The sequence below is a fragment of the Astyanax mexicanus genome, chromosome 2 (assembly GCF_023375975.1).
Source record: "Astyanax mexicanus isolate ESR-SI-001 chromosome 2, AstMex3_surface, whole genome shotgun sequence".
Classification (NCBI taxonomy): domain Eukaryota; kingdom Metazoa; phylum Chordata; class Actinopteri; order Characiformes; family Acestrorhamphidae; genus Astyanax; species Astyanax mexicanus.
In genome coordinates, this window is record NC_064409.1 from 36,071,403 (window position 1) to 36,085,845 (window position 14,443).

At 37.5% G+C, this 14,443-nt stretch overlaps 1 protein-coding gene across 2 annotated transcripts in view; it reads left to right on the plus strand.

Annotated features, from left to right (window-relative positions):
- LOC103037814 (protein tyrosine phosphatase non-receptor type 12) overlaps positions 1-14,443 on the plus strand; it is an 81,075-nt gene that overhangs the window by 51,317 nt on the left and 15,315 nt on the right. For both annotated transcript variants that reach the window (XM_007244995.4, XM_007244996.4), the window contains exons 5-12: positions 1,758-1,796; positions 2,109-2,180; positions 4,155-4,214; positions 4,349-4,491; positions 6,400-6,466; positions 8,269-8,346; positions 8,448-8,546; positions 10,861-10,946. In XM_007244995.4, the coding sequence (XP_007245057.3) occupies positions 1,758-1,796; positions 2,109-2,180; positions 4,155-4,214; positions 4,349-4,491; positions 6,400-6,466; positions 8,269-8,346; positions 8,448-8,546; positions 10,861-10,946 (644 nt within the window). The remainder of the gene's footprint in view (positions 1-1,757; positions 1,797-2,108; positions 2,181-4,154; positions 4,215-4,348; positions 4,492-6,399; positions 6,467-8,268; positions 8,347-8,447; positions 8,547-10,860; positions 10,947-14,443) is intronic.

Here is a 14,443-nt window from a genome sequence, read left to right on the forward strand (position 1 = left end):
TGGTGATGTTTACTCTGGATGCTGAGCTACACCAAAGGTAGTTCTGAGTAACATACAGAGGTGCTTGAAAGTTTATCAACCCTTTAGATTTTTCAATATTTCAGCATAAATGTGACAAAAAATTTCATCAGATTTTTACATGAGCCATATAAATAAACGAGGAGAAAAAAATCTAACAAATGATACAAAAATATTACACATGCTCATTAATTTATTACAAATCTTTGAGTGTATGAGAAAAGTATGAGACCCTTTAAATTAGCAGATCATATTAAAGTTGAAAAATTAGAGTCAGGTGTTTTTAATAAATAGGGTAATAATCAGGTGTGAGTGGATATGTTGTGTGTTATTTCATCTATCGATGTCTAATCGTCAGAACATACACTTGAAAAAGGTGTTTATGGCATAAATAAAGAAGATTACAGTAATACAATACAACTTGTGCACAAATTGAGAAGGTTCAAGACCATTATTACCCTCCTCCAATGTTTTATGGACTAGTAGAACCAAAATAGATATTTTTGCTGAAGTGAACAGAAGAAACATGTTCATAAGAATATCCTCTGTAACAGTATAATGTGTCCTGAATCAGAATAAACCTAAAAAACAAAAAAACTAAAGTAAACAAGGACATAGAATCATACACAATATTAAGGTCAGGTTCTGTTACAAGATTCTGTTAAAAGAGTCAGTCAGTCAAAATATTAAATAATGGTAGGGAATTATGAGGATACAGAGATCTTAAGAATCATTACCAATCATTAAGGGAGTGCAAGGGAAGACACGTTTAGGAGTCTCAAACCCTATGGAATTTCCATATAGAGCCAGCTCTAATATATCTTATCTTGTCCAGTGTTGCTACATAACACAAGTCTTGAATCCACATGGTGTCTGAAGGAGGAATGGGACATTTCTATTTCAGTACTATTAACTGTCTAGCAAGAAAAGTGGCAAGGGATACAAAGACCGCTTGCACTGTTGAATGTGGAACCCGGTGGAGAAATCATGCCAAAATAGATATTTTTAAATTGGAGGAATTAGGAAGGAAAGGAACCTTTTCCTATCTGTAAAACACAGTGGTGGTAGTATGATGGTTTTACCCTCTTTTGCTGCATTTAAAACAGGATTGCTTGCCATCATTGATGGAACAATACAATTCTGAATTATACAAATACATTAAAAAAAAAAAAAACGCAGCATCTGTTCATTAACTGAATCTCAGGAGTCCATGGGCAACACAGCAAGACAATGACCCTTAGAACCAGACATTTTTCCAAAGAATTGTTAAAAAAAAAAAGGATAAAGTTAATGTTTTTGAGTAGCCATGTCAAAGCCTATAGACCTTAATCCAGTAGAAATGTTGTGGAAGACCTGAAGCAAGGAGATCATGGGATGAAACCCATCAATATAACAGAGCTGAAGCTGTTTTGCACAGAGGAAGGTGCCAATGTGCACGACTAATCATTACCAGAGCCAGTTTAATGATCATTTTCCACAATAAATAAATTATCAAAGTAATATTTTTGTCACACTTGTTTGATTTGTTTGTTCTAATTTGCTTTAAGAACCTGTGTGGAAAATCTAATAAAGATTTAGGTAAAATGCTGAAAAACAGAAAACGATTCATATTGGATTTACAAATATTTAATTACCACTGTAAAATATGAATATTAAACCTTTCACAAATGTATTTTATAAACATTTTATTAAAAATGTGTAACAAATGATTAAACATATTCCTTTGCTGTGTTTTGTAGGTGATTGTAATGGCGTGTCGAGAGTTTGAGATGGGCAGGGTAAGAGTGATTGATTGTTTTCATTTTGCTGTAAATGCTCAGTGTTAAATGTGAGAGCGTTGCATTTCTCAGTATTGAGGTTTTTAATCATTTGAGATTGTATGAGTTAACTCCTTTTCCTCCGGGAGCTCAGCGAGTTTCACAAGCTTTAATGTGGATTATGTGGTTCAGTCTGATTTAGTCATGAACTGTTTGATAAGGCTTTTTACGTAATGCTGCCGTTCCAGTAGTGAGCAGCCGTCCGTGTTGGTGCATCTGTTGGCGGTAGCCTGTAAAAAAAAAAAAAAAAAAACTCTTGTTTCCTCTCTGCAGAAAAAATGTGAGCGGTACTACCCCCAGTTCGGAGATGAGCCCATGTCCTTTGGCCCTTTCAGGATCTCCTGTGTGAGTCACTTCTTCCTGACTACATATCCCAGCATGCTTCATCCTCTAGCTGCCAGACAGCCAGCCAGAAACAGACAAACACACTCACGAATGCACTATGACTGTGCCAGCCGTAATGCTTATGACACCAGACGATTCTGCTGTGTTCTCAGCTGTTGTCCTCTTCATTGTTTATATCTTGCTGTGCAAAATCAGATGTAGTCGTTAGGGAAAGTACAGCTGTAGGGAGGTTTTGGCCCTGACCTGCTCCCTGTTGGAAATGGACAACAGATTCGCAGCTCAGTAGCAGCTGTGTGCGGTATGATGTAAGATATATTCAAAATATGTATACATTGAAATAAGTTTAAGATAAATTACCCAGACCTAATGTGATTGTGTGTTTTTCTTTTATATTAAACTGACTATATTAACTATATAGTATAAAGTTGGGCCAGAAATATTTGGACAGTGATGCAATCTTCATGATTTGATCTCTGCATGCCAACACACTGGATTTAAAATGAAACAAATGAGATGTAATTGAAGTGTAGATTTTTTCAGATTTCATTCAATATGTTAAACAAAAATATCAATTGAAGTGTTACAACAGAATAACAACATTTTTTCTACAAAGCCTCCTTATTTCAAGGGCTTAAAAATAATTGGACATATTTTCTCTTCAAAGCTATTTTATGAGTTGCAAGAACAATTACCTCATTAATCCATCATCGGTTAAGCAGGTAAAAGATCTAGAGCTGATTCCAGGTGTGACATTTGCATTTGGAAACTCTTACTGTGCACCTGAATGTGCTCTCTGTGGAAGTGAAATCATTATTAGCCTGAAAATTAAAGGAATCCAACAGAGAGATAGTGGAAATGTTAGGAGTGGCCAAATCAACAGTTTGGTACATTCTGGGAAAAAGAGCGCGTTAGTGAGCTCAGGAACTCAAAATGTCCTGGATAGTGACAGTGGTGGATTATCATAGAATCCATTTCATGGAAAAATAAAAATACAGAGAGGGTTCACCACAAGGTTCAAACTATTAGTAGAAAGGCCAGATTAGACTTTACAAAAAAAAAAAAAAACATCTAAAAAGAAGACAGCCCTGTTCTGGAGCAGTGTTCTTTGGACATGGGAAACAAGATCAACCTGTACTGGAATGGTGCAAAGAAGAAAGTATGGAGAAGGCTTGGAACGACTCAACACAAAGCACACCACACCCTCTGTGAAACATGGTGGTGATAGGGCGTGCATGGCTTCCAATGACACTAGGATAGACTTTCTGCTCAGATTAAACTAAATGCATCCTTCACAGGAAGGATGGACTGTGAACCAAAACATACTGCAAAAGCAACCCAGGAGTTTTTTTTTTTTTGGGGGGGGGGGGGGGGGGTAAAGAAGTGGAATATGGTGGAATAAAGATCCTCAACCCACCAATAACAGAAGAAAGCTGCAATAAAGGCAAACATCATGAAGGATGAATCCCAGTGTTTGGTGATGTCCGTAGGTTCCAGACTCCAGGTAGTCATTATCTGCAAGAGATTCTCAACAAAGTATAAAAACTACCATTTTATTTAAATGAATTAAACCTGCAAGTCTACACTTCAATTACATATCATTTGTTTGATTTCAAATCCAGTGTGGTTGCACACAGAGCCAAAATCATGAAGATTGTGTCCAAATATCTGTATACAATACTAAAGTACTTAGTCTTTACAAAAATATTAAATCTGCTTACAGATTTTGCTTACAGATATTAAATCTAAAGTAATCTTAATTAATCTTTCATGGTGCTTCATGAGTAAACAGCCCTAACATAACTGACATAACTGCACTATGTAGAATTTTCACTTTTCATACATACTCCTTTATCTTTATACATTTTAATGAAATGTAGAAAGGTCAGTCTGTGGTTATGCTGTATAATAATGCAAATGAAAATCATACCTGTGGTCAAAATTTGGCTATTCACTCTGCCTGTTCTTTTTTCTCAGGAATCAGAACAGCCAAGAACTGACTATTTCATCCGCAACCTAACGGTAGAGTTTGAAAATGTGAGTGTGCTGCTGCTCTTCAACTCTTTTACTTCTGCAATATCTGTCAGGACCACAGGTTAACCTTTTTTTCTCTCTTTATTCTCTCCCTTGCTCTCTCTTTCTCCCTTTTTCTCTCATATACATCCCCTCAGGAGACTCGTAGAATAACACAGTTCCATTATATAAACTGGCCGGACCATGACGTCCCCTCATCGTTTGACTCCATATTGGACATGATTGCACTGATGAGGGAGTACCAGGAACACGATGATGTTCCAATCTGTGTGCACTGCAGGTAAAGCATGTCCTGAAATATCTGTGATGTTCTGTTAAATGTCTAAATAACTAAATATCTCTTATAAGACTGATCTGTGCAACAGTAATTGGCAGTTCATATTCAGTATTATATTGCTTTGTTGTGTCAGTCTTGGATATTGGCATATGAGACCATACACTATAAAACTGTCTGAGACATTAAGGTCACTAAATACTGTCATCACAAGTAAGAACCACTGAAACAATTAAATACTACTGCACAGGCTATCACTCTGTCCCTGTGAGTTTATAGACACCTGATCTTCTGGTGTTCCATTGCTTCATATTACATTATACTGTATGTTGATACATTTGCTCTGAGGATTTTGTTCCACTCATCCACGAAGACGCCGCTGCTTTACAACTCAATGCAGGGGGCTTTATTCCTGTTTTGCAGTTCATAGGTAAACTCTCTAGTGAAGTGCAGTGTCAAAATTCACTTATTATTAGGGATTTTATTATTAACTCGTTTGAACACTTTATACATATTGAACATGTTGAATGTTTGGAGCTATTTTATTTTGTATAATAATATGGAGCAGAAAAAAAACATTATTGGCTTGATTAATGTCTGTAACTGTTTTGCTTTTCTGATTTTTGTGAAGAGGTGTGTCATAGAACAATATTAAATTATGAAAACAGAAAAGAAATAGAGCCTTTCTGCTTCTCTACTGTATGTTGTTCTAGTATCAGTTATGTGAGCAAAGAGACACTTGATACCAGGTTTGATGGTCCTTGGTTCTCTACAGGGGGCTATTGGCAGGGCTGAATGGTGACATCATGTCTGGCCCCTGGTGCCCCCTTACGTCTGCAGACGGGGGAAGGGGTTGCAAGAGGGATTGTGTGTGTGTGTATATATGAGGGGGAACAAGCTCTAAAATACCAGCTCAGCCCTTTCTTACCCCTTTGATCTCTGCCCTTAATTAATTACTCTCAGGAAGTACCTTTAGGCAGGTTGTTATGTGCTCAGTTGAAGCCATATGGATAGTCTCAGGGCTCACAGTAACCTTACTGCAGTTTACACACACACACGTACACACACACACACTGTCGCGATACCAGGTAATTGGTAGTCTGTACCAATACCACTGAAGTTGTACAACTCCCATTACCAATTTAGATACCATAAAAAAATAATAAAAAAATCCTCCTCTTACCTTAAAAGAGTAAAATATACATTTTTTTTAAACAAAACAATATTGTGCCCTTTTTTAAGCACATCAACTTTTTTTAAAGGCATTGCCTTTTTTGCCCAGCTGTCTGAAATATAAAAAAAGTAGCCACAGAGGTTCCTGAACACACCATGCACTAATATCCCTGCCGTTGCTGCTTTAGGGTCAACATGTAATATTGAAGGCAATTGACAAACTGTAACTGTAACAGTTCTCATGGCATTTGTATGGGAAGCTGCAAATTTTCCGAATATATGCATCAATCATTCTGTAGTAAATTAACAATGTATTAAAAGCTATGTTTTTTTTTTCTTCGCTTGATTCGATTTCTTGCATCTTTTTTTCTGATCAAGTTGTAAACTATCTGCACTGTATTTTCATGTATTTAACCCTTTATGGCATGATGTTACCCACATATATTTTTTTCTTCAAATAAAATAATAATAATAATAATAATAATAATTCATGCCATAGAGCGTTAATAGCATACATTCTTTATATCCCCAAAGAGTTGTTCATATTAACAAATGTTTTTACACGTCCTTACAATACCTCACACAGTGACAGATTTAGGATGTTGAGGAAAGCTCACGCTCTGTAATGCGTGTTTACAGGCTGTGTTGAAATGATTGAAGACCGTATGTGTTAGATCTAAATAGATGTGCAGTGCTGGCTGTATGACGGACGTGACTGAGTGTGGGTTTTTATTCTTGCAGTGCTGGATGTGGGAGAACAGGTGCCATCTGTGCCATTGATTACACGTGGAATCTTCTGAAAGCTGGGGTATTGTCTTAATCTCTCTCCATATCTTTGCATATGTACGTTTTGTGCGTATACATGTGTGCCTTTTAAAAACCTCCTACAGTTAGCACATTTCTTGTGTCTGCTACTGCAGACTAGCCAGTCAGTATGACTGCGTCCATATACTGTTCTCTCAGAGTAAAAGGCTGATTAAATGTTGGCCTGAAAAAGCGAACATTTTAGCAAGGGAAGCACGACACCAGGAACCCAATTACGGATGCCTGCTATCTAGTCGAAGTTTACTGTAGAAGAGAATGGCAAGATGAATGGTCCAGTAATCCACAAAATAAACTGTATGAAATATCCCCAATCATTAATATAAAATGCAATATGGGCTTCCTTAATAGACAAGATCTGACAATCATGACTAGGTGTCGAATTGGACATACTGCTCTTACCCACAGCCACCTCCTGGTTGGCGAACAGACTCCATCCTGCCAGTTCTGTGATACTCCTCAAACTATTAAACACGTCTTAGTAGACTGCCCTGCACTTTTACCCCCAGAAATGACTTTTATAGGGTTACAAATGTGAAAGAACTGTTTGAAAAGATTCCACAAGCTAAAATACTGAATTGTCTTGAAGTCCTTCATGTGAAGACACTGATTTAAGTCTGTGATGCTCAAGTTATGAACACTGTTGATGCCATAAAATAGCCAACATGTTGCTGATATGGCACAAAACCCAAACCAACAATAAAAGTTGGCCTAACAGTGTAATTAATGTAAACTTAATTTAGTATTTAAAGGCTGTCATGCATTTTATGATTATTTTTAAAATCTTCTATTGAGTTGTGGTTGACAGTTTAAATACACCTATCATGGACTTAATTTGGCTTCACAGTCAATAAATTTTGTAACTGTTTAAGGGACTAATTACACATAAACCACACAACTATTAGTTAATAGCAAATGGCCATCAGCAAGCTTTTGGTAGAATTCTGTTTGGGTATTTGACTATAGTTAATAGTAGAATTCAAATAAATGTATTAGTTTACTGACAGCCCCAACTTTTAAGAGTAGTCCTCATAGACTATATGGACTATAAGCGCTAGCAGCAGTTAGTGCTAGTAAATGCTACACTGAGGAACCCTGAGTGCTCATTATTAGCTAGCGGTTTGTCCCATGTAGCTTGCATTAACACGATAAATGCGCAGGCTACATTCCGATATACTCATCTCTGAACAGCAAAAAAGATAGCGCTGCGGTAAGCCACTAAGGCTAGTGGGGCTTGTTTGGGTTAGAGGCAGGCTACAGGCTAATAATACTCACCTCTGAACAGTAAAAGCTCAGTGCTACCTGACTGGAGGAATTCATACATAAGGCGCACCAGATTATAAAGCGCATTGATGATTTTTGTGAAAATGCTCCACCTATGAGCTGCTAGCGCATCCATTTTCTTTAATAAAGCTAAGAGTCATCTCTAAAATATGACGTTTTTTGTTGTTAATGAAGAAGGCATCATTTATACACGTATCCATCTGCGCATGTGAGGCGTTTCAGGGACAGATTCATTCACATGACACACAGATTCAGGTCACTCACATTTGTGAATGTGAACCATCAAGAAAGAATCGGATTTGGGCAATGTGACTTTGGGTATTGTGAACATAGCCAAAGTCTGTTTTTGATGTATTATTTACACGCAAACAGTTCAGAGATATCACTCAAATGCACTCATGTATGTGATGTGGAAAATGGTTATTGGTATTGGCTAAATTTGTTAATCAATATATCTGCCTGAAGATTATCCTCATTCTTTGTCTGATCTGGACTGTTTTGTAGAGAATACCGGAGGATTTTAACGTGTTTCAGCTGATTCAAGAGATGAGAACACAGAGGCACTCAGCAGTTCAGACTAAGGTGAGTGAATCCAAGCAGTAATACTTTATACAGCCATTATTTAAAGGCCTTGTGTTTCTCTCTCTCATTCTCCCTCCTTCTCCCTCTTCTCTCTCTCACAGGAGCAGTATGAGTTAGTCCATCGAGCGATCGCCCAGCTTTTCGAGAAACAGCTGTTGCACTTGGAGAGTCCCACGAATTCTGAGCTAACAGATGGCATGGTGAGCTTCAACTTTTCGTACACTGGAAATGTGCCCAGCATTCAGACCTCTTCTTCAAAGCCGCATGACTCAAATAGCTCCTACACCTACTGCATGGAAATGGCCTCCAGTTCAGGGCATACGGGGGCTGCATAGCAAGAGTGCTGCTTAGGTCACATAGGAAGAGAGCGGGCAAAAAAATCCCATATGGGATGGGTGGGGGAGGGGGTGCAGATGGAACAGGGCCAAGAGCAGAGCCTCACTTCCTGTTTGTAAGGCAGAAGATCGCTGACATAATGCTCCTATAATGCCCTTAGAGCCTGAGAATCAGCCCACATCTGGCACTGAACACACACACAGAGTCAGCCTCTGTCCAGTAAACACGCCCTGTCTGGCTACTGCCCACAGGCACCCCCCTCTTTCTTTCTCTCTTCATGTCTCCCATGAACTCTCTCCCTCTATTAGTTACACAGACTAGATATTATTTATTTTTTTTTATTGTCCACTAGGTTCTGGAATAGCTTGATGCATATCCAATGCACTGAATAAGGCTGTTTTTAATAGCAGTTAAAAACAATATTTACAATATTGTAATATTTACATTAAATTACCATTCTTTAGTGGGCATAATAGCAAACAAATTGTCATGCTTTTTAGTTTATACATAGCAGCCCTGAACAGTTAACAAAAAATAAATAATACTCAAATAATTAAAACATTTTATAGAACCACTTCCAAAAATTCTGTTTCCTAAAGTACTAAAAGTCCATTTTTCTCATACCACCATACCACTAGAGGCGCTGCGGAGTGCTGTGTAGAACAGCGCTGTGAAAAAACACACTGGGACAGCTCGCTAGCTAATGACAGCCAGTTAGCATAACAAGCTAACACACTGGAGTTGACAGTAGCTAAGCTCTATGGAGCCGAAACACTTGTCCCTCAATCAATTCTGCCTGAGAACAGCCTTTTATCCCAGAATCATTTATTCAGCAAGTGATAAAAGTCCCTAAAACTTGAGGATACGAGGTGAGCAGTAACTATAATACTGTAGCTTGAAGGATAATATTAATGAACACTGAACTGAATCTATTTGTTTTCTAGAGAGAGAAGAGAATTGTGGCTGATTTTAATACTGTAATGTCTCTAATGGCTTGAACTATTTGAAAACATCTGTGAAAATATAAGAAATAATTCTGACAAGTTTAAATAAATATGGTCAGGTGATGTATAATAATATATATATATATATATATATATATATATATATATATATATATATATATATATATATATAGACATAAGGACTTAATCTAATATGCAGTGAATATCATTATTTTATTATTTTTTTCATTATATCTGTTCGCTTTGGCATGATTAGCAGCCTTTGTGTTTTGTTTAAGGAATTTATTTTCCATTTTGGTGATCATCTACATTATGAACGTGAGTGTTCAATAAAAAGTTTGCAAACTTTGCTAGGTTGTTTTAGGATATTTTATTGGAAAAACAGCACCAAATCTATTGTCGTATACCTGTACAGATACAGTCCCACACTGCTGTGAACTTCACAAAAAAAAAGTTGGCACCAAAAAAAAAAGGTCACACACACTTAATATTTTGTTGAACCGCCTTTAGCTTTGATTGCTGCACACATTTACTGTGGTATTGTTTTGATAAGCTTCTGCAATGTCACAAGATTTATTTCAATCCAGTGTTGCATTCATTTTTCACCAAGATCTTGCAGCAGCATTGATGATGATAGAGTCTGACCTCCAGCACATCCCAAAGATTCTCAATGAGATTAAGGTCTGGACTCTGTGATGAACAATCCATGTGAGAAAATGATGATCTCATGCTCCCTGAACCACTCTTTCACAATTCCAGCCCCATGAATTCTGACATTATCATCTTGAATTATGCCTGTTTCATTAGGGAAGAAAAAATCCATTTTTGGAATAACCTGGTCTACATTCAGTATATCCAGGTAGTCAGCTGACCTCATTCTTTCAGCACATACTGTTGCTGAACCTAGACCTGCAGACCAACTGCAGCTTTAACCCCACATCATTAACTTCTTGTTTAATCCAGGTGGTAATGTTTTTTTGGCCAGGCAGTGTCTGTCTATATCTGAATTTAACAGTCAATTGGTTTACCATACTTATTACTATGTGGTACTATTAGTGTAAGTGACTTTAAACATGTTACTTTGTGATATTGTGTGTTTGAAAGTGTTGATCTCTGTATTTGACAGATTTGTAGTCAAACATCATCAGCATGGCCTTAATTAGTGTGTTTTGTCTTGTGTCTCATGTGTCTCCCGCCCACTCACTTACCCAAGGACGAGTGCAGTCCGGAAAAACCCAGCCAGAATTCTGATGAGGAGAGATGGGACACGCCCCCACCCAAACCACCCCGTATCCGGAGGTAAAACCCCACCCCCCTTCACACCCCCATGTTTTATAGAGGTTCAGTATGGGTTTGGTCAAACCACTCAGACCCACGGAGTGACATGTGAGGTAATGGAATGTGTGGCCGCTGTGGAATATGTAGGACATGGTGGAGGAGGAGGTTCGTGTGGGTGGGGGTGGAGTGGGCATGGAGGTGGTGTTGGTTGTCCTCTCTAGTAGAGTGTGTTTGATGTGGACTTCCAGCAACAGAGTCTGAGATTGGCTCTGAGCTCGCCAGTCTGCAGGGACACTCAAAGTCAAGCCACACACACACACTCACATATAGTCTCTCAGACACACACACACACACACAGATAGTCTCACAACCATGCAGAAGGACGTTTGTTGCAATGACAATAGACCTTTTATTTTCTAATGTTCTTACTTGGTTTTATCATCCCCTGTTTCTCTCTCTCTCTCTCTCTCTCTCTCTCTCTCTCTCTCTTTCTTTCTTTCTCTTTCTCTCTGTGGGTGGTGATTGTGAGCAGCCGTCTCTTTGATATCTCTCATTGGCAGTCTGGCAGTTGCAGTCTATGCATCTTGTGCGAGACATAATGCAGATCCTGCGCTGCATTATTATGAACACAAAGCACAAATACTTTTTTCTCTCAGAGCTTTTTTTTTATGAAGGAGATTAAAAGCCTTGTCATACATTGCAGCCTCCTGGGGAGCAGTACGATTCACCCTTAAAGAAAAGCTTCTCTTCTTGTCGCTTTGAAACCACAAGAGACTTATTTTCCACCAACAAGAGGGTGGGTCTGGTTGTTTTTTACTGGGTAACTCTGGTATTGTTTAGTGCGTTTGATACTTATAGCCTGGAGCAAGATTTTAGATATAGAGCTACATGGTTAAAGATGTATGCATGTGTATACATTATTAGAATCCACACAAGAACAAAAAATAACATTTTTATTCTCTAAAACTCAGGCACAGGAGTAAAAATTGCTCTCATAAAAATGTAAAAATTCTAAAAATTAGTATAGTATAGTTAAAAGGGTATATTAGAAATATAAAACCTTGAAGCTATATTAGAGCATATTCTCTGCATCTCAGACTCTTGCTTTTCCTGTTGACATTTAAAATTTACGTTTGTGGCTCTTAAGCTGGTGGGAAGCCACCAAAACCATATAAAACAAGCCAACCAGACAAACATATCTGACCTAATTTGTCCCAGTCCACAATATATTACTTTTTTTTCTCCATATAATTTAAACAGAGCTGAAGTATTTTGCACCATGTGAACTTAGAATGTAGAATAAATAGACCAACAGAATATAATACTATATAATAAAATAAATGAAATTATTTCGTATGACCTTACATTGGAAGTTTTTGGCATCTCCTGTACAATAATTATCATCATTATTTTTTATTATAATTATTATTTTTATTATTATTTTTGTTTTTGAGTGTATTATCAAATGTAAACCCCTGATCTGTATTGGCTGCTAGGTACTCTAATTGGATTTGACAGAAACTGCATTGACACCATTGTTTACATACCCCTGTGTTATTATTTATGAAGTGCATTTGGTTATTTATTTATTTATTTATATGCAAATATCTGATAAAGACAAGTGAATATCAGCCTGTAAGGTCATAAAATGCTTCATAAATGTGACTAAAGCCCCATCCGCCCGGGATTAGTTTGTCCTGTGGTAATTTTCTCTTTTATGGAGGGGTCCTCTTTGATTTTATTTCCGTCCAGAACGACCATGTATGTGTTTTTTCTCAGACGTCCTCTGAGAAAATTACAGGCTGAATTAGCTACTGTTTTTCGCTGAACTCGGTGGCCGTCCTGTAATTTTAGTCCCGTCCGGATCCACATCTCTGATTTTGGTCTCCTCGAGTTTAATAAAATAGCTAATTGTCTACTACTACGCACCGTTATTACACTTTGGGCGCACGTTTCCACGGAGATCTACGTAAATACAGCAGCGAGTGGAAATGGAGGAGCTACTGAACGCGATGTCATGTGACTGAGAAAGACTAAAAACTCACTGGTCCTCCTGTTTTTTCAATTGCAGTCAGGATGCAGGAGTTTTATCACTAAGTAGAAGTGTGAAATATTTTTCTGAGAAACTAATCCCGTCTGGATAGGGCTTAAGGTGCTCATTTACAAACCTGTTCTTTTGCCTTAAGCACTGTAACATCATATATTTTTGTAAATAATTTTTGTAATTATTCACTTATGGCTTGATTTGGATAGTGGTACTGTCCTCACTGTGTTCTCTCAGTGTGGTGTGTGTGGTTAACTAATTGGCAGAGTTCCCTTTTAATCTAACACTGGCTCACTTTCCTTCTCCTTTTTTTTGGTCAGCCTAGCATTATCTTTTAGTTAGTTTAGCCTTGCTTTCATACTGTCCTGTTATGGCTGTTACGTTTTATGATACTGCAGCTGTACCTGTTAAAGGGCTTTAAGTAGTTGGCTGGCTGTGTGTACATTTTGGTAGCATTAGGGTCTGTACGGTCATGAAAAACCTGGAAAAGTCTTGGAATTTTTAAATAGCAATTTTCAGGGCTGGATAAGGTTTGGAAAGATTAAAACACCCAGATAGTTTTGGAAAAGTGATGATAATTTCATCTACATGTCTTTGTGTTTTAGTTTATCGATGGACAAAATCTATTTTAAGTTAATAAATATGTCAACTCAGAGTTAATTCAATAATTTAGCCTTACACAGTGGAGCTCTCAGGATCTGACACACATTTCATTATTAAAGATTGTGTTTCAGCATTTTTATTAGATTCATTTTAATTTTGATTATAGTTTTAGTTGCTTTTTGGTTTTATTGTCTGTCTTCACTGATGTTTTGGTCATGAAAAATCGTATAGTCATGTAAATGTGCCTTGAAAGCATGGACAAAATTTTAACAAAAATCATGGAAATGTATTGGTTAAAAAATGTATTAAACCTGTTATTAAAATATGTTACAACTCTTATGACATTCTGCTTTGGGGTTTTAGAAATAGCTTGTTTTACAGCTTTATTTTTGTTCCTCTAGATTTGCTTTTTAAAGAAGAGACAACAGCCTTTGAGTTTCACATTATGTGACTTGCATGTATTGCATGTAGCTCTCATTATTTAACTGTATCAAGATAAATACAGTTTTTTATTCCAGTGCATATTTAAATACTATCCCACCCAGATCAGAACACATCCGCAGCTCATAATTACTCTTTTTATAGCCTCCATTCCTGCTCTGCATTCTGAGGCAGTGCATGCTTTGTGTTGTGAGGGTGAAAATAAAGGCCATTATAAAAAGCTGAAGACAGGAAACGTCTCACCTGCCTCTCTGGCTGCCTGTAATGTATTCTGGATTTATGACCCAGATTAAAAGCCAAGCTTTCACGCCACAAAGCGCGTATGTTGAGGGCAGGGGTGTGTGCGGGGGCATGTATTTAAAATTCACAAAATGCTCCGGTGCGGGAGAAGTGGAGAATTGCCTCTGAGGAGCTTTATCCCAGTTGTAAA